At 31.6% G+C, this 23,067-nt stretch overlaps 4 protein-coding genes and 1 long non-coding RNA gene across 11 annotated transcripts; 4 read left to right on the top strand and 1 right to left on the bottom strand.

Moving 5' to 3' along the window:
• Positions 1-31: 31 nt before the first annotated feature.
• Positions 32-1,311, top strand: Ublcp1 (Ubiquitin-like domain-containing C-terminal domain phosphatase 1). Its single transcript, XM_070298675.1, is given in 2 exon segments — positions 32-370; positions 373-1,311. Coding segments are annotated over 2 exon segments (579 nt in total). The 5' UTR covers positions 32-36; the 3' UTR covers positions 618-1,311.
• A 731-nt stretch (positions 1,312-2,042) lies between these two features.
• Sp3 (phosphatidylinositide phosphatase spermathreecae) lies at positions 2,043-8,083 on the top strand. 2 transcript variants are annotated; one of them, XM_070298567.1, is made up of 13 exons: positions 2,043-2,401; positions 2,683-3,059; positions 3,136-3,393; positions 3,720-3,874; positions 4,008-4,180; positions 4,257-4,449; positions 4,548-4,875; positions 4,987-5,057; positions 5,269-5,493; positions 5,975-6,196; positions 6,292-6,605; positions 6,684-6,893; positions 6,970-8,083. In XM_070298567.1, the coding sequence occupies exons 1-13, from the start codon at positions 2,305-2,307 to the stop codon at positions 7,959-7,961; spliced, it is 3,615 nt and encodes a 1,204-aa protein (XP_070154668.1). In that variant the 5' UTR covers positions 2,043-2,304; the 3' UTR covers positions 7,962-8,083. The 2 variants fall into 2 exon arrangements, with proteins under 2 accessions (XP_070154668.1, XP_070154669.1); XM_070298568.1 differs by lacking the exon at positions 5,269-5,493 and having other exon boundaries at positions 2,044-2,401; positions 6,970-8,082.
• LOC138934619 (uncharacterized) lies at positions 2,624-14,038 on the bottom strand. Its single transcript, XR_011447156.1, has 4 exons — positions 13,965-14,038; positions 10,847-10,949; positions 3,225-3,353; positions 2,624-2,983 (listed from the first exon to the last, which is right to left on the bottom strand). It is a non-coding gene; the product is annotated as an uncharacterized lncRNA (long non-coding RNA).
• LOC138934617 (rRNA N(6)-adenosine-methyltransferase ZCCHC4) lies at positions 10,741-12,869 on the top strand. Its single transcript, XM_070298569.1, has 4 exons — positions 10,741-10,936; positions 11,035-11,579; positions 11,706-12,396; positions 12,473-12,869. The coding sequence occupies exons 1-4, from the start codon at positions 10,870-10,872 to the stop codon at positions 12,715-12,717; spliced, it is 1,548 nt and encodes a 515-aa protein (XP_070154670.1). The 5' UTR covers positions 10,741-10,869; the 3' UTR covers positions 12,718-12,869.
• A 487-nt stretch (positions 14,039-14,525) lies between the features above and the next one.
• Htra2 (HTRA2-related serine protease) lies at positions 14,526-22,546 on the top strand. 6 transcript variants are annotated; one of them, XM_070298779.1, is made up of 8 exons: positions 14,526-15,188; positions 15,285-15,414; positions 15,636-15,722; positions 15,811-16,005; positions 16,087-16,237; positions 16,302-16,461; positions 16,864-17,035; positions 22,096-22,546. In XM_070298779.1, the coding sequence occupies exons 1-7, from the start codon at positions 14,782-14,784 to the stop codon at positions 17,024-17,026; spliced, it is 1,293 nt and encodes a 430-aa protein (XP_070154880.1). In that variant the 5' UTR covers positions 14,526-14,781; the 3' UTR covers positions 17,027-17,035; positions 22,096-22,546. The 6 variants fall into 6 exon arrangements, with proteins under 6 accessions (XP_070154880.1, XP_070154882.1, XP_070154883.1 ...); XM_070298781.1 differs by lacking the exon at positions 22,096-22,546 and adding an exon at positions 20,705-21,421; XM_070298782.1 differs by lacking the exon at positions 22,096-22,546 and adding an exon at positions 17,775-20,669 and having other exon boundaries at positions 15,285-15,408.
• The last annotated feature ends 521 nt before the right edge of the window (positions 22,547-23,067 follow it).

The following is a 23,067-nucleotide window of genomic DNA, read 5'->3' as shown; positions in this document are numbered from 1 at the left end:
AAGCAGTGGTATCAACGCAGAGTACTTGATCGCTATATGATTACAGAACTGAATCCTCTGAGGGAAGGTAAGAAGCTCCTTGTTCTTGACATAGACTATACTTTGTTTGACCATAGATCAGTGGCAGAAAGTGGAGCGCAATTAATGCGTCCGTATCTCCATGAATTCTTGATGCGTGCTTATAAAAATTACGACATAGTCATCTGGTCGGCGACTAGTATGAGGTGGATTAACGAAAAAATGAAACTGTTGGGAGTTTCAAATCATCCAAACTATAAAATAGCTTTTCATCTAGATGTTCTTGCTATGATCACTGTTCACTACACCGAAATATGGCGTTGTCGGGTAAAACCACTGGGCATTATCTGGGGAAGTACAAACAGTTCTCTGCGAGAAATACAATAATGTTTGACGATATTAGACGAAATTTCATAATGAATCCGCAGTCAGGATTGAGAATAAAACCTTTTAAACATGCTCACACCAGCAGAGTCAAAGACTTTGAATTACTAAAGCTATCAAGATATTTGGAATTAATAGCAGAGGTAGATGACTTTCAACACTTAATCATAGAAAATGGAAGAATACAAACCCAAGAAGAACGACCAAATGAATGAACAAACCAGCAGCGATGAGAAAAGCTAAATATCGATAAAACTAATTTTTCTATTTTTCCTCTCCCAATGAAAACCAGTAAACAATATAGGGATTGATACAAAGAAGGAATACAAAGTGGTTTAAAGACTGTATATAATGAAAGGAACATATGGAAGGATTTCCATTTGTCAGCTATTTTAAAATTATGACTAAGCAGCCAGGCTACAAGACTGTTCTATACATTCTGGTTGAGCACGACTTTTTTTTGCAAGAGAATTTATAATACGTGATATATTAAACTCTTTGAAAATACACATATTTTCACATGTTTCTGTATATTTGTGATGTATTTATCGATTTATTGTACATGTATAAGAGCCATTTAAATAAAGCGCACGAATGCTCAGTACAAGAATGCAATGATATAACATGTTTAAGTTCGCGTGTCATACATGTTAAAATTTCGCATATTCTTCATATACATGTGTGTCTCGCAAATATAAATATCGGCAAATTTTAAGATTTACGCGGCGCGAAACGTTTAATTCTTTACATACTATTATGTGGCGTGGTTCCATTCATTAATACGTAATATGTTTCGCGCTGTAAATCGCAATTTCTATCTTGTGTTAGACATGCTAGCGTTTAGTAAACTTATATTTAGAAGATCTAAAAAATTTTATATACCAGATTTTTTATAAACTATTTAATAAAATAAAATAAAAGTTTTAGTTTAAACTATTTAATAAAATACTGTTTCCATTTCCATAAAAATTTAAGATATTACGAAAGAGGATGTATATGTATAAAATATACATGAAAAATATATATGAAGATTGTAATAAAGCTTATTTATTCGAAAATTCGATTTTTAATCTCGATGTCTATCTTTAGAATTTTTTTATATTTGTTCTTACTTGACTGACTGTTATATATATATATATATATATATATATATATATATATATATATATATATATATATATATATGACTTATATTAATACGTCTAATTTATTCTTAATAACTCTTTTTTTTCTTAAGTTTTTTTATATGTAAATGTATTCTGCAAATGCGAATGCAATTAAAAAATCATTGTTGTAAAAAAAGATATCTGGAATAGTTATCTCTAGTACTATATACAAGATATATTTATACATTTTTTTGCATTTATATATATTATGATACAAACATTAGTATGTATTTTCTATATGTATTATCTTACTAATAATATCAGAATAAAGTTTCTACATATAAAATTCGTTTAAAGAAAGCCTTCATTTTTTTAGTATATCTAAAAGCATCATGTTAGAAAATGTATTTGCTATAATAAATGTATAAAAGAGAAATGGAAAAACGAAATCTCCCGCCTCAATTATTCATATATTACCAACCAGGTCAAGAACGGCTCTGTAATCATACGAATTGTGAAAGTGCCTTGTCGAAATATCGAGCGACTGATGGCTACTTCACGTCGTCGTGCCCACATTGAGAAACAATAGAAATACTCGAGCGATTACTCGTCACTGTCGCTTTCTATATTGAGAAGTAAACTTGGCTACTTGGCTAAAGCTAAAGTGTCAGTAACGAACGTCACGCAACGTCACGAACAATATGGCGACCGTTCAATGGTAGGCGGATATTTTGCTTGACGCAAAAACGTGTTACATGCTGTCTGATAGCTGTCAAACTTGTAGAGAAGCACAAGAATGGAGTTGTTCCGTACTGACACCCATTTCATCTTTGTAAAAGAGAAATACAGCCTCTGGTGTGACAAGTATACCGGCGAATTCGCTGCGAAATCAGGTGAGTAATGCGTACAATTGCATTGACAGATAAGTGAGCGTCGCTCATCAATCAAAAGATCGATCTAGATATCGCTTGAATTTTCGGGACGCGAATTAATTTCATTCATTTCCTCCAAGCGTTTATTACGTCCACGCAAAGATACATACAGATGACATTTCTCCTAATTTATTCTTAATAATTGATAAAAAAGATGATATATATGTGTATTTATGTGTTTAGGATTTAATTTGACAGTTCACCAATTATTATTATTATTGGAAATGTGATGAAATTTGTAGATTGGGAATGGGCTACGCCAAGGGATCTAGAATGTCTGGGAATGTTTTATGGCATAGTGGGAAAAATTGAACAGGCGTCAGTATTGGAACCTCGCTTAATGCTTATAAAGGATGTAACACCAGTGGGAAAATTACATGGTGATCATGTTGTTTACAAAATCAAATCTATCGCATTTCTACATCTTGGCACAGATAATGCAGATATTGGCTTGTTGCCTTGTAAGAAACATCAGTATGCATTGAAGAAAAGAGGAGGTAGTGGATTGTTTGATGTGCCACAGAAGGCAGCCCTGGCGAAGACCTGGGGTACAATCAAGAATGCTACAAATACTATAAAAAATACCACACAGCAGGCTGCTGCACTAGCTACGTCTCAAGTAAGGGATTTAAATCATTGAAATCGTGTAGTTCATTTGATATCTCACACATGAAACTTATACAATGTTTCTATAGGTGAAGTCTACAGTAACAAAACGGAACATAGTGAAAGACAAAGAAAAATTTGAAAAGAGAATATTGGAAGAATTAAATAAGATATTTACCGAAACTGATTCCTTCTTCTTTTGCCAGACTGGTGATATTACTAACAGTTTGCAACGACAATGTATAGCAGAATCTCAGCAATGCAATCAGGATAAACCATTGTGGCAACGAGTGGATGACAGATTCTTCTGGAATAAACATATGTTACATGACATTATTAATTTAGATGTTAGTAATTTCTATAAAATATTTATTATATTATTCTCACAATTGATTCCACATTATAAAATTGCAAAAATTATATATATTTGCTTAAATAAATATAGTAATTTTATATTCTTTATTTAGTAATTGTTAATTGTAATATTAATTGTATGTGATGTAAATTTGTTGCATAAAACCAATTAATTTTTATTTGCCCAATATTTATTAAGTAAATAATTATTAATAATTAGCAAGTAGGTATTATCCAAAACCGTTTGTACAATCATCAAGGATTATTTGCAATTTTTGTAGCATGTCATTTGGTTATCCAAATCATATCTTTTTTGCAGAGAGATAAAGCAAACTGTTGGATATTACCGATCATTCAAGGATACGTTCAAATAGAAAAATGTATAGTTGAAGTGGGTTTTGATGAACAGCCACAGCAGGAGATATTTAACTTAGCAATTATATCAAGGAGGAGTAGATTCCGTGCTGGGACCAGGTAACTTTTGTTTACATAGATTATTTCAACAATTGCATGCTCATAAATTATATAAACCTTATCTTATTCAATATTAAAGACAGATTATATGTATATAGAAATAAAAAATCTTTCTAAATGTAACATTACATAGGTATAAGAGACGTGGAGTGGATGATGATGGGAAATGTGCAAATTATGTTGAGACTGAACAATTAGTTTGGTATCACGATCATCAAGTATCTTTTGTACAAGTACGAGGTAGCGTGCCAGTATATTGGTCGCAACCTGGCTACAAATATAAGCCTCCACCGCGAATTGATAAAGGTATATGCAGGAAAAGATGTATCATTTGCATATTATATTCATTTGCACATAATATAATAATCTAATATAATAATAGATGAGGCTGAAACACAAATAGCATTTGAAAAGCATTTTAGTGAAGAACTCGCATTATATGGACCTATTTGCATCGTTAACCTGGTTGAACAGTCTGGCAAAGAAAAGATAATTTGGGAAGCTTATAGTAATCATGTGTTTAACTATAACCATTCAGATATTACATACACTATCTTCGATTTTCATGAATATTGGTAAGTATCCCCAAGTATTATCCATAACGCTAAACGTTTATGCTTATTGTTTCCATTACGAATTCTGTTGTATCTCGAAAATTTTGTCTCTAACACAGTCGAGGAATGCATTTCGAAAATGTATCTATTTTGGTTAATGCATTGACCACAGTGCTAGCAGATATGGGTTACTGCTGGTGCGATAAACAAGGTACAATTTGCATGCAAAAGGGCATATTTCGTGTGAATTGCATAGATTGCTTAGATAGAACAAATGTGGTGCAAACTGCTCTGGGAAAAGCCGTTATGGAAATGCAATTTTCGAAACTGGGACTAATACCACCTGATGGAACTTTGCCTACAAACATAAGACAGACTTTCCAATTACTTTGGGCCAATAATGGGGATATTATTAGTAAGCAGTATGCAGGAACAAATGCTTTAAAGGTCTGTGCTTTTTATTAAACTGTGTGTGTCAAGTTTTATACATATATTGAATAAAAACAATTTAATTCTACGAATGATTTCTGACATAAGATTTCATGCTGTTTATTATAGGGAGATTACACGCGTACTGGGGAAAGAAAATTTACTGGCTTGATGAAAGACGGCATGAATTCTGCAAACAGGTGGAACTACATACATCAATCTTTTATCACTCTGTATCCGCTTAATTTTCCTTCATTTTTCATTTTAATTTTTATTTCCAACATTTCACATGACACAAACAAAACCTCACAGTTATCATGCTCCTTTAAAAGATAATATCCAAACCTTCAATATTTGAAACCGCCTTGTGTTCTACCAAAACCCTGACATTGTCCTTTCATTTTCCCATAGATATTATCAGCAACACTTTATGGATGACTTACGTCAAGCAGCGATAGATACGCTGCTAGGAAACCCGATTGACGTTGATCAACTGAACAACGATTGGTCATATTATTTAGATATCTTTGATAATTGCTGTCTCGAACTTATACCTATGAAACCACCAAATATACAACTTCAACTTGCTACTCATCCCGATTTTCTTTATGCCACTGCCCTCTATAATTTAGCAAGGTTCGTTATGCTTGCTTGTAACTTCACTTTTGGGAAACATATGGCAGAGATGTATCTTCAAAGCTTAATTTAATTACATTTCACTCTATTATAAGCTAATTCATATGTAAAAAGATATGCTCTATGTTAATGACAGCATGAAAAGTTGTTTTTGTTATACTGCAAAAATTCTTTTGCATGTTTAGCCTTGACTCTATACCATCCCTTTATTTTGTGAAAGAATATAAAGATGATTTATAATCAAATAATCAATCATCTTTATAAATGCACTATCACTCAATAAATCAAACATAAAAAGCTGCTCTTTCTCTCCTCTCTTCTTTAATATATATTTTCATATATAGAGAGAATATATGATCTATTAAATATATATATACTTTTAATGAAATACTTTTTTGATGCTATTATACTTTCTTGCTTCTGAAAACCATTCTTTAATGTTTAGCATAGTCATGTAATGAGAATCAAAATATCTTTGCAGATATTACTTGAATCGTTTCAAGGATGTCTACAGGCAAGCAACAATTGACATGATGTTGGGAAATTTGGTAAGCGAAGAAGTATTCTTAGAGCGTACCGATGAGGAAGACAACGCAGCAACTGCGATTCATGTGAAATTGCTAATCGAAGACTGCAAAAAGTTACTGATACCTGATCCCGAAATTATACTAGGCAGTTGGGGTGTCATCGATGCCGATCCCGTGTATGTATTAAATATTCATTATAATATTTTGTTATACTTGTGTATATATATATATGATTCGGGTTTCAATCAAAAATTTCTTATTTTTATTTTAGTACCGGTGACCCAACGGAAACGGAAATGGACACTATTCTGATATTAACTTTAGATAGTTATTATGTAGCAGATTATGATGATCAAATCGATAAAGTTACAAATTACCAAAGAATCCCGCTAAATGATATCGTCTTAATCGAATTCGGTCAGCCTGAGAATACGGTTTCGTTCTTCAAGAATAAGCATTATCACTGTATCAGAATCAATTATAAGATGAATGGCGAATACGGTTATTTTCACATGTTCCGCAGTACAAATTTAAGGTTTTTTAATAACATGGCGGTTGTGATCAAAACTGAAGAAGAAAGCATAGGTAGAAAATTTCCTTTATCTACAAATCTACATAGTAACAAATACTAAATAATTTCATAACGATATTTTAAATTTACAGAATCTTTAAAAGCAATTTGTGAAGCTATTTCTGTAGCTATGGAAATAGCAGGCTTACCAAAGATTCCCATAGCCATGAATGTCACATTAGATAAGAGAAAGAGTAAAGTAGTGAATGTTAAAGGCTCTACTGGATTACTGGACATTTCGTCATTTCCAGAATTGACGAGAAATGTATCCGAGACGCAATTACTTGCTTTAAAGACAGCAGGTTTGTTCTTAAATTATTTCGATTTTTTGTGTATATTATTTGACGAATAAAATTTTTATAATGAATATTTTTTTAGGTACAAAAGCTTTAAGCAACATGTCGGAGCAATTTAGCAAATTGAACAAACTGAGTCAGAGTTTCAGCACAAAGAAGCCAATTGATTTGGCAAAGAGCATAGATAATAGAAAGACGGAAGAGTTATCAAAACCAGTCTTTATGGTTGGTAACAGAGATATCTCAGGCAATGTGAAAGAAAAAAGCAGCAGTAGCAACAGTAGCAGTAGTAGCGACGAAAATATCGAAACGACACAAATTCATGTCAAAAAACCAGCAAACTTTAGCCACGACAAGCATTTAATGGAAGCATACACTCCAATGATCGGTATTATTATGGGTGTGAAAAATACCAATATTGTGGACGGTGACGTTTGTGAGACCAGCGTGAACGCAGGATTATCTACAATAACATATAATTCAGATTTGAAACCTGACATAGCCATTGACGCATTGCACCTAATACCGAAACATGGCTCTGGTACCAGCACTCTCAGCGCTTCTCCGCAGAAAACTACAGCAACCACGCCAGAAATAACGGTGTACGACGTAGAGGACAGCATACATGAGGAAAAGGAACGGATGATTCCACCGTCAACTTTGACCCTTTTTAAGAATATCAGTCATTCGACAGGCGATGTTGAAAATAAAACGTTATTATCCGGTGTCAAGAGCATTACTCTTCAAACGGACAATAGATTGGACGAGAAAAAAAGATCAGCTTCCGAACAGAACTTGATGTTGAATATTACATCGTCCCAAAGTGAATCTGCTTTAAAATCCATAAAAGAGAATATCGCCAATGTTACTAGTCCAGTAGCATCTACGGCCAAAGATATCCTGTTGCCGTTCTCAAAGTTTGCTAAAGGTGTTCAAACATTAGGAGCTAATTTAGATCCTAGAAAGCTGAAGACAAGTCACGTAATACGAAATTTGTCGGAACATCATATAGAAGAACGCCAGAAACTTCAAGAAAGATGGGCCTCCTGTCAATCTAGACTTATTGCTTTATAAATTCCTTTACTACTTGAAGGATCAGCTTTTCGAATACAATTCGTCTTATATTGAATATCAATTTAAGGCTTATTGATACTGTTTATATTCGTAAATATTATAGATAATATTTATGAATATAATTTTAGGAATTTTTAGCATATATATATATATATATATATATATATATATATATATATATATATATATATATATATATTAGCGACGCGGATGCTATTAAGCATCTTAAAAAGAGAAAAAAAAGAAGAGAATAAAGTATTATTAGATTGTATTATAAACAGTTTTGCTATATAGATTGTGTAGACAGAATTAAGCAACATGAGAAAAAAGTATCATGTAGATGTAGAAAGTAATGAACAATTTCGATCATGTTTTGTAGGAAATGTTATAAATCGATCTCACTGCACCTATTTTGTATTTTCACATTTTATGGATATAGCTTTATTGAAACATACAAAATTATTTGCTGTAGAAAAGAAAGCAATTTCTATATTGCAAAAATAAAATTACAACTAACATAAAGTACAACATGATCAATATTTGTTTGTAGTTAATTGATTTTACTGATTAATAAATAGTGATAGTACACAATTTCTTTATTGTTAGGGAATTGTGCTTTTAATGCTATTTTTTTATTGTGAACTATTCTATATGAATTTTACTATATACTTGCTATACATTTTTTGAATATCTTTACAACATTTTTAATAGCAATTTTCTGAAATGAATCTATTTAATGCGACCAATTTGAATTAAAAAAGTATGCAAAAATTTTCAAGAAGTTCAAATGCCTTATTCTTACTATATGATTAAATTTTCTCTTATCTCAAAATCAAGATCTTTTTTCTAGTAGCAATATTTTACTCGATTGATAAATGTGTATATAAATAATTTTATATTATAAACAGATGAATAATTTTAAATGCAGATGAGACGATTTATTTGTACAGGAAGTTGAAATAAGATTTCATAGTCAATTATGTAAATAAAGAGAATTGTTTAAATATAGTAAAAAATACATACATAATGAAATTAATGATAAAAAAATGAATTTGTGACATTAGTTATCAAAATAAAAACAAATATTGTTTCCGTTAGTTTTTCGAAAAATGCATTTTAGAATTTTTTATAAAAAAATTAAATAATATATAAATAATTGTATTTTACAATCAATGAGATAAATAATACAGAGAAAAAAATTAAAAGTTTTTATCAAATAAAAGGATTAAGTTATAAAAAAAATTCGTAAATGCAGTACAAGATCATTTTGATATAATTTAAATATGTAACACAAGAGAACCGAGTAGAGATCAAATTCATATATTTATAATCGCGTTTGTATTAATGTTTTAATTTTAGACGCTTCAATAACTGTTATGAACTCTACAGCAAACATACAGTATTAAATCGAGTATATGCTTATGAAACACTGCGAAATACGTTTCCCTTTGTGTGTACGTAAAAATTATTATATAAGAAGATTAAGCACAGAGAATAAAGATTGTGCAAATCTTATATTTATTATAGATAAGTTGTAATATGACTTTATATTGTCCACTGATGTAAATAATTATTGAAAATAATTATCTCATTCCGATGTTTTTTGGTTCCCATATGGAAATGTTTCGGAAAAGCATCAATCATTATAGTGATCCTAAGCTCGTATTTTTAGCGAATGTTCTTTTTGACTGTGAATAATAGTCTGTGATACAATCTTGCAGAATGTAGACAGGTCGAACCCACGAGCAGAGTTTAAGAAATGTATACATTCTCTCTGAAAAACATTTAGCAATGCTTTAGGATAAGAATGAAACTAGACTGTTTCTTCGATTCTTAAAAGATCTTAATTTTGATTTAATTAACAAAAACTTGTTTTACCTTGATACTACTAATTAAAAAAAAATATTTATTTTAGAGAAACTTTACATTTTCTTATTTTGTTATATAATTATTTAAATTAAACGACTATTGCAATGTATGATCCCACGAAAATTTATCGAATCTGTGTGATATGTTATTTAGCTATAATATTATGAATGACCTGCAAAAAATAGGTAAATGGATAAGAACTCATGCTCTATGAGAATTCAAATCGCTAATTATCGAAATTGACAATTAAAAAAAAAAGTATTTTATTTTTGTTCTTATAAAAGCCAAATAATTTTTTAAATCTCCCTTTTATATATAGATAAAGATTAAAATATGTATACATAAATATTAAAATTAATTTTTAATTCACCTATTCCTTGCAAAATAAAAGCTCGATTTAGAAAAGTCGTGTGTGGAGAGCTTGTAGAGACTCGATATGCCTTATACATATTCTGCTATTATGTTTCTAGGAAATTATAATAAGAAAATTTACGCATACACCAGACAACAAATATTGACAGCACTTGTAGAATAAATATCAATAAAACACATTTGGCTTGTGTGAGTGTAATTATAAATTCTATTCAAATTTCTCAAGTACATCAATCTTTTGTAAATCCTATAGAGGACAAATTTTTTGGCAAATGCTAAGATAAACTCTAAGATAGAGATAGAGAGAGAGTGTGTTTCTCTCTATCTTAGAGTTTATCTTAGCATTTGCCAAAAAATAATAAAATTTTTCAGTTTACTTGTTACATGCGATTAACTTTAATGTGAATATTAAAAATCACTTATTTCAACTTTATCAATGAAACTTATAGAATAAAGCAACTGTATTTCGCGCCAAATTGTTTGACTCGAAAGATAAGAATTGTGTTTGCCATCTAGTAGTAAAATTGAGAATTTATAACATAAATTTTGAGATGTAAATAAGCAGTGCAAAGTAAAAATCTAAAAACAGAGCAGGTAGCATGCATGAAGAAGTACAAAGCAGATATATGTGGATTTAAACTCACCTATACATTGTTGATATGACAAAATGGATGATACACGTGGTATAGTATGTTTATGGGGAGGTCTCAAAAGTCATCCACAATGCCCTCATGGTAATCGTCATACCTGTACAAATACATATATTGAAAACTGAAATTAATTTTTATATTAAAAAAATTATATTTCTTTCAAGAAAATTAATCTTTTATAGGGCCAACATTATTATTTGGTACATATGTTTGTCAGGAATTAAAAAAATTTTATGCATGCTCTGCTTGTCGTGATCGAAAATTGTGTAGATTCTATCTAGAGTATGGGCAAGAACTATCCAAATCTCGCAAAAATGTATGGGAGCAGGAAAAGAAAAAGCTTACTCAGCATTATTCTCATCAAAAATTGTATATTCGTTTCAACGAAATCAAAGCACAATCCATAACACAAAGATGTTACTGCCACGATTGCGAGAGATTAATTTTTAGTTCTGAAAAAGATAAGCATATTGATCATGATATTACAAAGAATTTAACAGATCGTCAATTGCATCATCCGACGGAGCTTCTAAAACCTCTAGATGATGCAAAGAAAGAAGCACAATATTTATTTTCTAAGAAATCAACAGAGGACATAACAAAGATGCTTTTAAAGCTTGGAGCTACACAGATTCTTTGTATTGGAACGCCAAGAATACATGAATATATAACTGAACATTATATAGACAAAATGTCTTCTCTCCTCTTAGACTTTGATGGAAGATTTGTAAGTATAAAAAATAGAGATTATTACATTAATTCATAATTTGTTTTAATAACTAAATTTATTTAATAAATAAATGTAATAATTTTAATAAATACATTTTAATGGATATATGATTTTCAATTCTAGCATAACTTTTTTGGACCACTGGATTATTGTTGGTATAATCTTTTCAATCATCATTTTTTTAACAAAGATGCTATTAACGTGTTCAAAGATTTTATCACTCAAAATGAAGGAAAGAATACTTATTTAATATGTGATCCCCCATTTGGGGGTCGTGTAGAACCCATATCTTACACAATAAAAACGATATTTGACCTGCACAAAAAATTAAATGACAATAATGTTTCTTTGAAGATTATGTTTATGTTTCCATATTTTATGGAAAATATAATGAGAAAAAAGAGCAATCCACCATCAATAGCTGGTGGCTTGAAAGACTTGATAATGTCTGATTATAAAGTGGATTATGATAATCATCCTTTGTTTATGTCAGGTAAACAAGGTAGAAAACACGGTTCCCCAGTAAGAATTTTTACAAATATATCGTTAAAGTTACTAGAGCTTCCTATGTCTGATGGATACAAATTTTGCAAAGATTGTGAAAAGTGGGTGTCTAGTGAAAACAAGCATTGTAAGAGATGCAAGGAATGTACTTCCAAAGATGGTCGTACATATAAGCACTGTAAAATATGTAAGCGATGTGTAAAGCCTACTTGGGAGCATTGCAAAACATGTAACAGATGTATGTTAGAGAAACATACGTGTGGCCAAATTCCAAATATTGTAGGAAAATGTTTTAAATGCAATGAATTAGGTACATGTTACGTGTCAATATAATTTTAATATTTCTAATTATTGTTCCTGTTAATACTTTATTGTATTATTTATAGGTCATACTGGAAAAGATTGTCTCAATTTACTTTCTACTGATTGTGAGAATATACCTGAGATATATATAAAAAAAGGTAAAGGAGTTGAGAAACGCAAAGCAGAAAGTGAATTGATGAAATCTTCAGTTAAAAAGCATAAAATTAAATATTCAAAAGAGATTGTTAAGCAAAATGTTCTCGTTGATAGAAAAAAAGTCTTAAAATTAGAACAGAATAAAAAGAAACTCTCAAGAATAAAAAAATGACAATGAACAAGATAGATAAACTAATGTAAATTTGTATTGTTTTTGTATTACGCATAATAAATATTAAATAATTTCTTTTTAATATTTTTTATTCAAATCTTTTCCGATTAAGAAAGATTATAGCTTTTGCAATAAATGACTTATTAAATATCATTTATTATTTTTGCATAGTTAGCATGTCCATAATGTTTAAAATACTATGAATGAAAATATTATGAGTGGAAATATCCATATATAAATACTTAACGAAAAGTTCAAGTACAAGAATTCAAAAATATGAATGATTGAATTTCTCACAAGTACAAATTCTATGTAAAATATTTAATAAAAATTTATAAAAAAGATGAATTTATTTAAAAAATTACATTTATATAAATATTTTAATCTATTTATATATATTTCAGGATATCTTTAGCTATAATTGGTAACTTATTATTTCTAATTGTAAGTGAATTAATATTTTATATCAATCTTTAGTCTGTATAAATATAATTTCTTATAAAGTATGTATGTATTTATAGTAGAATTGTATACTAACAATAAATATAAAACAACTCAGTTTTAATTAAATTGATATTTAATCAAATTTACATATATAAATCTCGTTTAAAAAGCAACAAAAAAATTTCTTTAAAATTCTTCGAAATTTGCAGCGCCAAGTAAAAAATCGCTCGTAAAGAAATATACTAAATTTTTAGCATTTATCTTTACATAGCGCTACATAAAATACTTCAATATCAAATCAATGATATCGTGGAATTTCTGTCAAAAACTTGATAGATTCGATCACCTTTGATGGACGTTGTTGTCCTTTTTGATGAAAATCTTACATGGCTAATATCTCACGATTCTCTATCGCACTATACATCATATATATTTATGCAAAAGATGGAGTATTTCTACGATCGATTTCTAGATTGCAAGATTTTCAAAATTTCGATACAAGGTAACATATATAATAAAATGAGTACGAATTCGGTTAAAACTGTATTTAAATAAGTAAACTAAACTCAGGCACAAGTATCGACGAAATTAAAAGGAATCTAATGGCCGGTTACCCGATCCAAGAATAATATCGACGGATCTTTGACTCTCGAAATTCCAGCCATAATTTATTATAATTATGGGTATAATTACTAATCATAAAAAGCCATATTACTAATTTAATCGCTGTTGCGAATAATCGCGTATATTTACTACGATTATCTTTTTGATAGTTTTATCTGTGCAAATATATAATATATTACCAGAAGTTTCGCTTCTCTTGCAGTACCGTACAGTACGACGTCCTGCGATAAAAAAGGCGGAGGAGATCGTTGCGATGCAACAAGTTAGCGTAGCGTTTTTATCCCGCGGAATACGAACAATGTTTGATTATAAAAATGAATAACATATTCGAATAAAATTCTTGAAGAAATTATCAATGACGTTTATTTGGTGACATTGCAAATTCTTTATAAATTATTTTGAATATTGATTATTTATAATTAATGCGTTTTCTTGTGTGCGATAAGGAATATCTGTATGATATTAGGAACTATTTTGTTATCGCGGATTTTGCCACATTGGCGGAGCTTATATTCATAGACATATATAAAAAAAAAATATATATATATATATATATTATATATTACCCATAGCATATTAAAAATATATTTTCCTTTCTTGAAAAAATGTACAATATATTATATATACAATGTCAATACTGAGTTTATTTTTATATTTTTATTCTATATTAATTTATATATAATATATACCGAGCGTGTATCGAAGGTTTGAATTTCAGCCAATCGGTTCGAAGAGTCGAAGGAATCGCATGAAATTTGCCGAAAGCCAGCAAAAGCCAGCTCCTGTTTTTCGAACAATCGGGCGCGAGGATTCAAAATCGTTCCAAGTTTTTATGCAAATGGATATGATACGGGGCATCGAGAATTAATATTTTCCCTTAAAAATCGGAGGAAAATGGGCATTCGACGCGATCGCGCGTATTCGAGTTGCAACGAGATCTTTGATTTTTATCAGCCGACCTCAGCAGCTCGTGTCAGGATACTCAGGGTTTGAAGGATGGCCGTCCCTCTGTCGCGGTTACCGTTGACGTTTCTGGCGCGAGACAGCTCGAAACTGTCACGATTCGCGACGATCGTGCTCGCCGAGCGATATAATGCGAGAATCCGGGTGTTCCATTCGCATCAGCATCAGGGTCGAAGGTTGAACGACAGCAGATCGAGAGAGTTCTTAACCTGTACCGCGCTCATCTCGGCGGTAGGTCTCGGCTATGTTTTGTATAACTGGAAAGATGATATATGGCGGAGAATCGAAAATCTGGCCGTCCCTAATTGTCCCGTCATTCATGCCGTTTCATTGCCGCCGTCCAATGGTAATCAGAACAGGGATAGGTACAATTTTATAGCGGACGTGGTGGAGATAACCGCGCCATCCGTAGTTTACATTGAGATCAAGGACGATAGGAGGTAAATATGAACACAGATTACATATTACGAGAAACAATATATATATATCTATGATAAACAGATATTAATTGCTGCTTTTCCTTTCTTGTGAATTAGGATAGATTTCTTTACCGGGAAACCAGCTACCACTAGTAATGGATCAGGATTTATCGTTAGTCAGGATGGTTTAATATTAACAAATGCTCATGTTGTAGTAAATAAACCCAATACAACAGTGAAGGTAAATGTGAGTCCTTTGGGAACCCCACTATTCTTTTTAAGCATCCTGTAATATATTACAAGTAATATCAAATAATTGTTCATGCCTTATGTACAAATGTTTTAAATCTTGTCCGAATCTATTTTTAATTTAATTATTATTATTTGATAAAATTTATATTATTGATTATAGCTGCTGATTTTTTACATCTGTTTCAAATTATTTCATGTCTCTTATTTTCTTACAAGGTGCGGCTTTATGACGGTAGTACATATACTGGAGTAATAGAAGATGTTGATTTGCAAAGTGATCTTGCTACTGTGCGAATAAAAAAGGTATATCTAATGAATATATAAATTTTATCGGATATATCTTTTATATCTATTTATTATGATATATATATCATTGCATTTGATTGCATAGACCAATCTGCCTGTAATGAAGCTTGGTTGCTCAGCCAATATCAGACCAGGAGAATTTGTAGTGGCTATTGGTTCTCCATTAGCTCTTAGCAATACTATAACAAGTGGAATAGTAAGCAGTGTAAATAGACAAAGTCAAGAACTTGGTTTGCATAATCCACATATGGGATACATTCAAACAGATGCAGCAATTACTGTTAGTTACAAATAATTGTTTATTTTATTACAAATATTAGATATTATCTCTTATCATTGACAAAATAAAATTTTTTTCTAGTTTGGAAATTCGGGTGGACCATTAGTGAATTTAAATGGTGAAGCAATAGGGATAAATGCAATGAAAGTGACATCTGGAATTTCATTTGCCATACCTATAGACTATGCAAAAGAATTCTTGAAAAAAGTGGAATTACGTAAGAAAAACAAAGGTAATGCAAAGTATTCTTTTACTCCAATATAATGTAAGGAAGATATCAGAGATTATTCTTGTAGGTGTAACATTTCAAGAAGGACCTAGGAGAAGATATATGGGCATCACAATGCAAACTCTGATGCCAGACACCTTACTTGAGATGCAACAATATAATGAGTACATGCATATTAGGCATGGAGTCCTCGTGTGGAAAGTAATGCTTGGATCTCCAGCTCATAAGTAAGTAATAAAGTATTCCTTTTTTTTAACATCATCTTAAATTTTGTGATCATATGAGAATTTATTGATTAACTTGAAAAGTAAATTTTTCAAGTTTCATTTTTTGCGAATTTTTTTCAAATATATTGAATAATAATATGAAGTGACACAAATTACTAAAATTGTTTTTTATAAATTGAGAATCAGATAATAGATAGCAAAATAGATAATAAATAGTAGATAAGCAAACTGTAAAAGTAGATAATAAGACAATATTCGAGTAAATTTATCAAAACTATAAATTAAAACATTTAATTACAATGATACTTAATGTTGAAGAAATTGCACCGATATATTGTAACGTGAAGCATATATAAAAATATGTTAATGCCGAAAAATTTAAATATTATCTTATTATTGCAGTGCTGGATTACAGCCTGGAGATGTACTGACTCATGCCAATGGCGACCCTGTGGTGGATTCGACTAATATTTATAAAGTTTTAGAACAACCAGGATCGATAAAATTGCAAGTTGTAAGAAAAGGAAAAATTTTATATATAACGGTCGAACCCGAAGATATATAGCTGATTGAGGTATATAATAATATATAAATTTATCTATTTCGCGTGTCTTATTTCTTTGAAAGTGTACTATATATATATGTGTATATATATAATATTTATATACAAACGTAAATGCATACAGGATGTCCGGTAATAACTATTTTACCTCGCGTGTGCAGGGTAGAACAGGTGAAACTGAGGAGAAAAGTTCTTTACTATTTTGCGACTTTTGTTTAATTATTGAGAAAAGAAGTTTTATTTAATTATTGAGAAATTCATTTAAAAAGATTGACCAATTCCTGCGAGTATAAGCGTTCAGCGAGAAGAGACAGCCCAAAAGTATGCGGTCGCTAAACGTGCGACAGTTTTGGAGGGCACTCTATAAATGACAACGGTTATATACAAGCGGTACATAACGCTGGATTCTCCCGTCCTAGCAATCGTATATTAATAGACTGTTTCTTTTCACTGTGCACTTATACTCGCACTTGGCCGATATTTTTAGATTAATTTCTCAATTACGAAAATCGCAAAATGGTAAAGGACTTTTTTCCTCGATTTAATCCGCTTTACCTGCACATGAGAGTGATACGGTTATTACCGAACACTCTGTATAAATAAATAAATACATTATACACACACACACACGCATACACACATACATACATATATACGTATATGTATGTGTATGTGTGTGTGTGTATATATATTAGTGCCTTCAGTATGCATCGAGTGTTGTTTAGTTATAAGAATCACGTTTATCGTTTAGCGCTTAGCTTTACAACTGGTGAACCAGTTCATCAGTTCCCACACCAAATCGAGTCTCCAGTATACACGTCTTTTGGTTGTACAATCGTTTTAATTTAAATATACACGATAAAGGGCCACTTAGCGACTTATGAAATTTATCAAGCGAAAGAGCATTCATCTATCTGCTTAATCTGGTATTTTTCGATCACTGCGAAGAGCGATGTCACGTCGCGTGGATAGTTTCGTGTCGAGGCCTTGCTGCAATATGTATATATATGCGAATATAACTCGTGTATAGATGCATAATGCGTGTGTGTTACATGAGTGCGTATGTACACGGGTGTGGCTCATTCGTGGCTCGACTGCATTATGTTTGTTGTTTACGACGTAAAGCGACCTGCGCAAATATGTGACCGGATCTCGCGGCAGACGATGCGGTGAAGTTGCGTGGGTGGTGGTCCTTCATGTACGGGGCTTCCATCAGCGGTGATTTTTCCGCAGGAAGAGGGGGAGATGGGAGAGAGGATTTTACTGTTCGCGGACGCGTGCATCTTGTTGGAATTCTAAAGCGTCGTTCCGTCGAGATATAACTCCAAACGTTTGCGTCGATCCGCCAGGATCTATAAAAGGAGGAGGAAGAAGTGATGTTGGCGGCGGCTTGATGATTTCTCTTCGCTATTCTCGCGCATGCGAGAGATATCATTGATATCCGATGTTGCGTGCAATAAACGATAAATTATCAATGTAACTTTGCCGCAATGGCAGGATGACAAGGTAGAAATATAATAGTTGACATTGAGATGATAAAATGCTCGATGAATTTGGTCATTAAGACATTCCTTGTCAAAACTTGAAATAATTTTTTATATTGATAAAATTAACGAGCCGTATATACAACACTGTTGATTTTTGTACCATTAAAAAAACAGAATCAATTTAGGCTTCAGAGATATGCGGGTAGATAACTAAATTCCTAAACTCCTTTTCGAATTATAGTTTACATAACTAATTTAAAATAACTTGCAAAAAAGTTATCTTTGTTGTAACTTGAAGTTGCGAAGAAAATGATATTGAAAGAAAATCGGTAGAAAAAATTAATTCTGTTTTTGATGAGGAATATTCTTTCAACGAAATACGCGCGTATGCATCTTTTTTATAGAATTTTTAACAAATAAATCAATATAATTATATATAAAATAAAAAAATCTCTCTCTCTCTCTCTCTCATAATTATATATACAAATTAAATTTATCTTTCTGATAACAATTCGATATCTGGACAAATATATGTAATTACATTGTACGATATCGTCAACATAATTTTGCAATCATAAGACGATAAGTTCTTGTATATTGTTGCAATAGAAAAAGATAAAAGAGAGAGATAGAGAAAAAGAAAAAGCGCCGGTCGGTGCGTTACTTTGAAGTCACATCGAGCCGCGAAGAGTTAGGGAAATAAGAGGTGCCTTGACCTACGATACGCGAGGAGAGCAGCGTGAGCGAGCTCGAGTAATCGAATATTTCTGCCGACCGTGTTCACGATCCGACCATTATCGTCTCTCGTATTCCGTTCCCTCTCCCGTCGGCTTCCTTGCGCGATCTCTTCTGCCTTTATCCTCTCGTCGCATTTTTCTTGTCATCACCGCGCTCTTCGTCTTCTCGGCCTTCGGCGCTCACATCGAAACGCGGGAGTCTATTCTCTGATTATCCACGCTTTCGTGGCTATTCTCGCCTATGAGCGCACCGATGACGTCCCTCTCCCACGTATTGTTGTTGCTGCTGCTGCTGATGCCGCTGGTAGCACATAATGGTGAAGAAGCAAATAGACGACGGATCTTGCGAACACGGGATCACGCGTCGTGTCCCCGCGAGTGCGGACGAGATATTCCGAGATATTGCGCCCACGTTCCAGCCGACAGTCTCCTCGCGACCGCGGCGCGGACGATGACCGGAAGCGAGTAGAATCACCTGAAAGGTCACGGCCCGCTGTTACCTCGCGCTGGTGGACTCGCTCGAAAAGGCGTGTCCTGGTCGTCGGATTTGTCCGCGAAACGGTACCCTACGGTGGGAAGAATGAGGAAGCGCGGGATGCTTAGAAATTGGCAATAAATGTATCTCCCGTGAGAATCCTAAAGGTTACATCCTGGTTGTTCGGATTGTTAGATTCTCGGTTAAATCGGTATTGATCGTGCTCTCCTTAAAGGAATTTGAGATTAAAAATTAACTCTAAAAACTGACACGTGTATGCACGTGCTATTTAAAATTTAAAATAACACGGAGGTAACTGACCGCATCGTGTTATGGAAGTTATATTTCCTGCTTATCGTAACGTTTCTATTTATATCACGTTTGTGCACTAGTGTGGGATAACAAAAAAACCCTATCGAGTATACCACGCCGAGATCGAACTCGATATTCTGTGGAGGCTATTATCCGCCTACGTTTTCTTATGTTCCGACTTTTCGTTACGATACCACCAATAAGATCAGAAGATTGAGATATTTCCTCAAAATTCGAAATTACATGCTAGATTTGCGAGAATAATTCTTGTTAAAATGATTCTCTTTAAAGAGAGACTGAATACGAAAACAGAAAATTAACGTGATTCAATTATAAAAGATTCTTTTTTTTTAATTTGGATATTTTAGTATTTTCGACATCTCAAAAGTGATATTTGCTACATTTTTACTCAATATTTTTCTCTTTTTATGTGATTTTCAAGACTGATGAGTTGTTGATAAAAAGTAAAGAATGCTTATTAAATTAAAAATTTTGATGTCTGCCGAAAAGTTTTTATCTTCCATGATATTATGGAGATCGCGTACTATTACTATAATATATTTTATCGCATATATTGATTTATATGTATATATTAGATTTTTAAATATATTAGATTTAAGAGTTTAATTAACACTTCCCGGAAATTAATTATTTACATTGTAAAATACAGTTTCAGATTTAACGATATCAATGTACCTGATAAAAATGTCGATGATATCACAACTAATTGATGACATCACAATTAATTATGCTCAATTATTACTCATAATAAACATTGTAATTCGCGTATATCTCGCGTAACCCATCACGATGCGATTTATCGATCGCATTTTAAATTCCGTTAAATTTACGCACCGCGCGGTGAACAGGTTGATCCTCCGCGCCAACCCTTTACGTCATTATAATACTCGTTAGAGATATGCTCGCGAGTCCGGGTCATCGCAATTGCCAACACCGCCAAGGACGAGGGTCGTGTGATGTTATTGTGCTAGGGAAAGGAAGGATTCCTGAACGTCTGCGGTCTGCGGCCCGGGAAAAATCGGATAAAAAAGTCACGCGACAGGCGAACAATTTCGCTCTGAATCTGAACACGAGCTTGTCGCGGCTCTGATCAAGGCCAATCGAATTACTCGCGAGAAAAAAACTCTTGGCAATTGTCTTGCGATCGTTAGATTGAGCGATCTTACTTTTTGTGCTTATAAATTATAAATTGTAATTATGTCGAGGGATAAGTGATCACATTTTAGAAGAAAATGATCTATAAGTAGACAGTTAGTTTAAAATTTTTCTCACACATTTTTCTTTACTTATGTATTTGGCACAAATGGTAATTTGCACGAGTTGATCTATACCTTTTTGATAAAAATCTTGCGATTAATTAATATTAGAAACATTTATGTATGTGTGCATGCCTTATTAATTAACTATATATATAAAATTAAAAGAAAAATTATATTATATAAAATTTATAACATACAAAGTTGAATATATAGAATTATATAAATAAAACGCAGCTATAAAACTCTAGTTGTTACATATAGATATGTACAATACATAATAATTTACTATAGCATTAGAAAGGCAAAAATCAGTTGTTTTTTTACCGATATAAATACCTTTTTTTTTTTAATTTGTTTTCTCTTTCTGGCGCATCTTTTTTCAAGAAAATTAAAGACACGTTACTTGAACCTGTTAGCAAATTTATGATATGAATGAATTTTGAAAGCAAAGTTTAGTAATATGCGCTTTATTAAACGCGCACGTTAAACTTAAAGAACAAGCTTCAATTCATATAAAACAAGTACGCGTATTTATAAAACGTAAAAATGAGACGACGTTACACCGCGAGCAAGAGCGGATGGCCTTGATGTCGTCCAACCATTGTAGCAATTTTTTATTTTATAATGATAACGTTATATACTAATAATATGAATGTCAATTTACTCGTCAGTAAAATAATGAAACCACTTTTCAAAAGATCTTAGCAAAAGTATCCCCCCAGGCGATACAAACTTTTAAGAAAAAAATGTCGCAGCCTTTTGAACCATTTTTCTCTTTCAGATCTTTACATCGTTTTAATTATTATGAGCTAAAGAATTTATCGTAACCGGAACAAGAATCTTGCCCAGGAATCTCATTAAAATCCATTACAGTGTTGCAAATTAAATGATCCGAGGTCGAATGCAGCCTCTGGTGCACGAAGCCAAAGAAAAGGGTTCGTGGTACAACCGAAGAAATTCTACACGATTGGGATCATTGAACGACCTCGAGTAAATCGAATGTTTTTCCAAGCTCTCGCTTCGTCCAACTCCCGATCTTACGTTAATTACGATAATTAGTCTATCGAGAATTTGTCGCGAAGAATTAAACGCTTACTATTCATTGTTAACAGATTGATCTTATTAAGGCCAAATATAAATTATTGGCTTTTTTAGTTGATTACAGAAATCTTTTTTTAGAAACAAATAATAATGAAAGAATGTGCATAAACTGTGATAAATAAATAGATAAAAATACAAAAATGTAAGCAATGAATATAATGAAAATAAAAATTATATTTGTTCAGCTGGTCTAATAGTAGATATACGAAACTATAGAATTTTGTATTGCATCTATTTTATATTTTTTATAAGGATTTTTGCTGAATTAGGCCAATAGATTTTATTAAACAGAATCTAAATTAGTTTTAGAATTTAATATTAACTAATTTAGGGGAGGATTAGCTTTAAAATTTTAAGCTGCGAATGGAATAATAATTTTTTTGTTTGTTTATATTTATAATATTATTTTTATAAATTTAATAATTTTTTTTTTAATAATAATTTTTATATTTATGAATATTTTCAATTCGACAATTATTTTTACATATATTTATGTTGAAATGTTATCTTTAATTTAAAAATAATTTTATAATATAATATATATTTTTAATTTTAGAATTTAAATAAATTTTTAATAATAGTAATTATATTATTTAACGATGTTTGACTTTTTTAGAAATGTGAGAATGTAGATTTATATTAATGTATATAT

The sequence above is a fragment of the Polyergus mexicanus genome, unplaced genomic scaffold, assembly GCF_030449975.1.
Source record: "Polyergus mexicanus isolate NDT 795.1 unplaced genomic scaffold, iyPolMexi1.0 SCAF_7, whole genome shotgun sequence".
Classification (NCBI taxonomy): domain Eukaryota; kingdom Metazoa; phylum Arthropoda; class Insecta; order Hymenoptera; family Formicidae; genus Polyergus; species Polyergus mexicanus.
This window is presented reverse-complemented; position numbering and strand designations above follow the sequence as displayed.

Excerpts from the sequence above, each read along its gene's own strand:
- Sp3 (XM_070298567.1), top strand. The coding sequence starts at position 2,305 with ATGGAGTTGTTCCGTACTGACACCCATTTCATCTTTGTAAAAGAGAAA. Across the intron at positions 3,394-3,719 it reads ATGACATTATTAATTTAGAT|AGAGATAAAGCAAACTGTTG; the intron begins GTTAGTAATTTC and ends TCTTTTTTGCAG. Across the intron at positions 5,058-5,268 it reads GGCATGAATTCTGCAAACAG|ATATTATCAGCAACACTTTA; the intron begins GTGGAACTACAT and ends ATTTTCCCATAG.
- LOC138934617 (XM_070298569.1), top strand. The coding sequence starts at position 10,870 with ATGGATGATACACGTGGTATAGTATGTTTATGGGGAGGTCTCAAAAGT. Across the intron at positions 10,937-11,034 it reads TCATCCACAATGCCCTCATG|GGCCAACATTATTATTTGGT; the intron begins GTAATCGTCATA and ends AATCTTTTATAG. Across the intron at positions 11,580-11,705 it reads TAGACTTTGATGGAAGATTT|CATAACTTTTTTGGACCACT; the intron begins GTAAGTATAAAA and ends TTTCAATTCTAG.
- Htra2 (XM_070298779.1), top strand. The coding sequence starts at position 14,782 with ATGGCCGTCCCTCTGTCGCGGTTACCGTTGACGTTTCTGGCGCGAGAC. Across the intron at positions 15,723-15,810 it reads CTACTGTGCGAATAAAAAAG|ACCAATCTGCCTGTAATGAA; the intron begins GTATATCTAATG and ends TTGATTGCATAG. Across the intron at positions 16,238-16,301 it reads ATTACGTAAGAAAAACAAAG|GTGTAACATTTCAAGAAGGA; the intron begins GTAATGCAAAGT and ends TTATTCTTGTAG.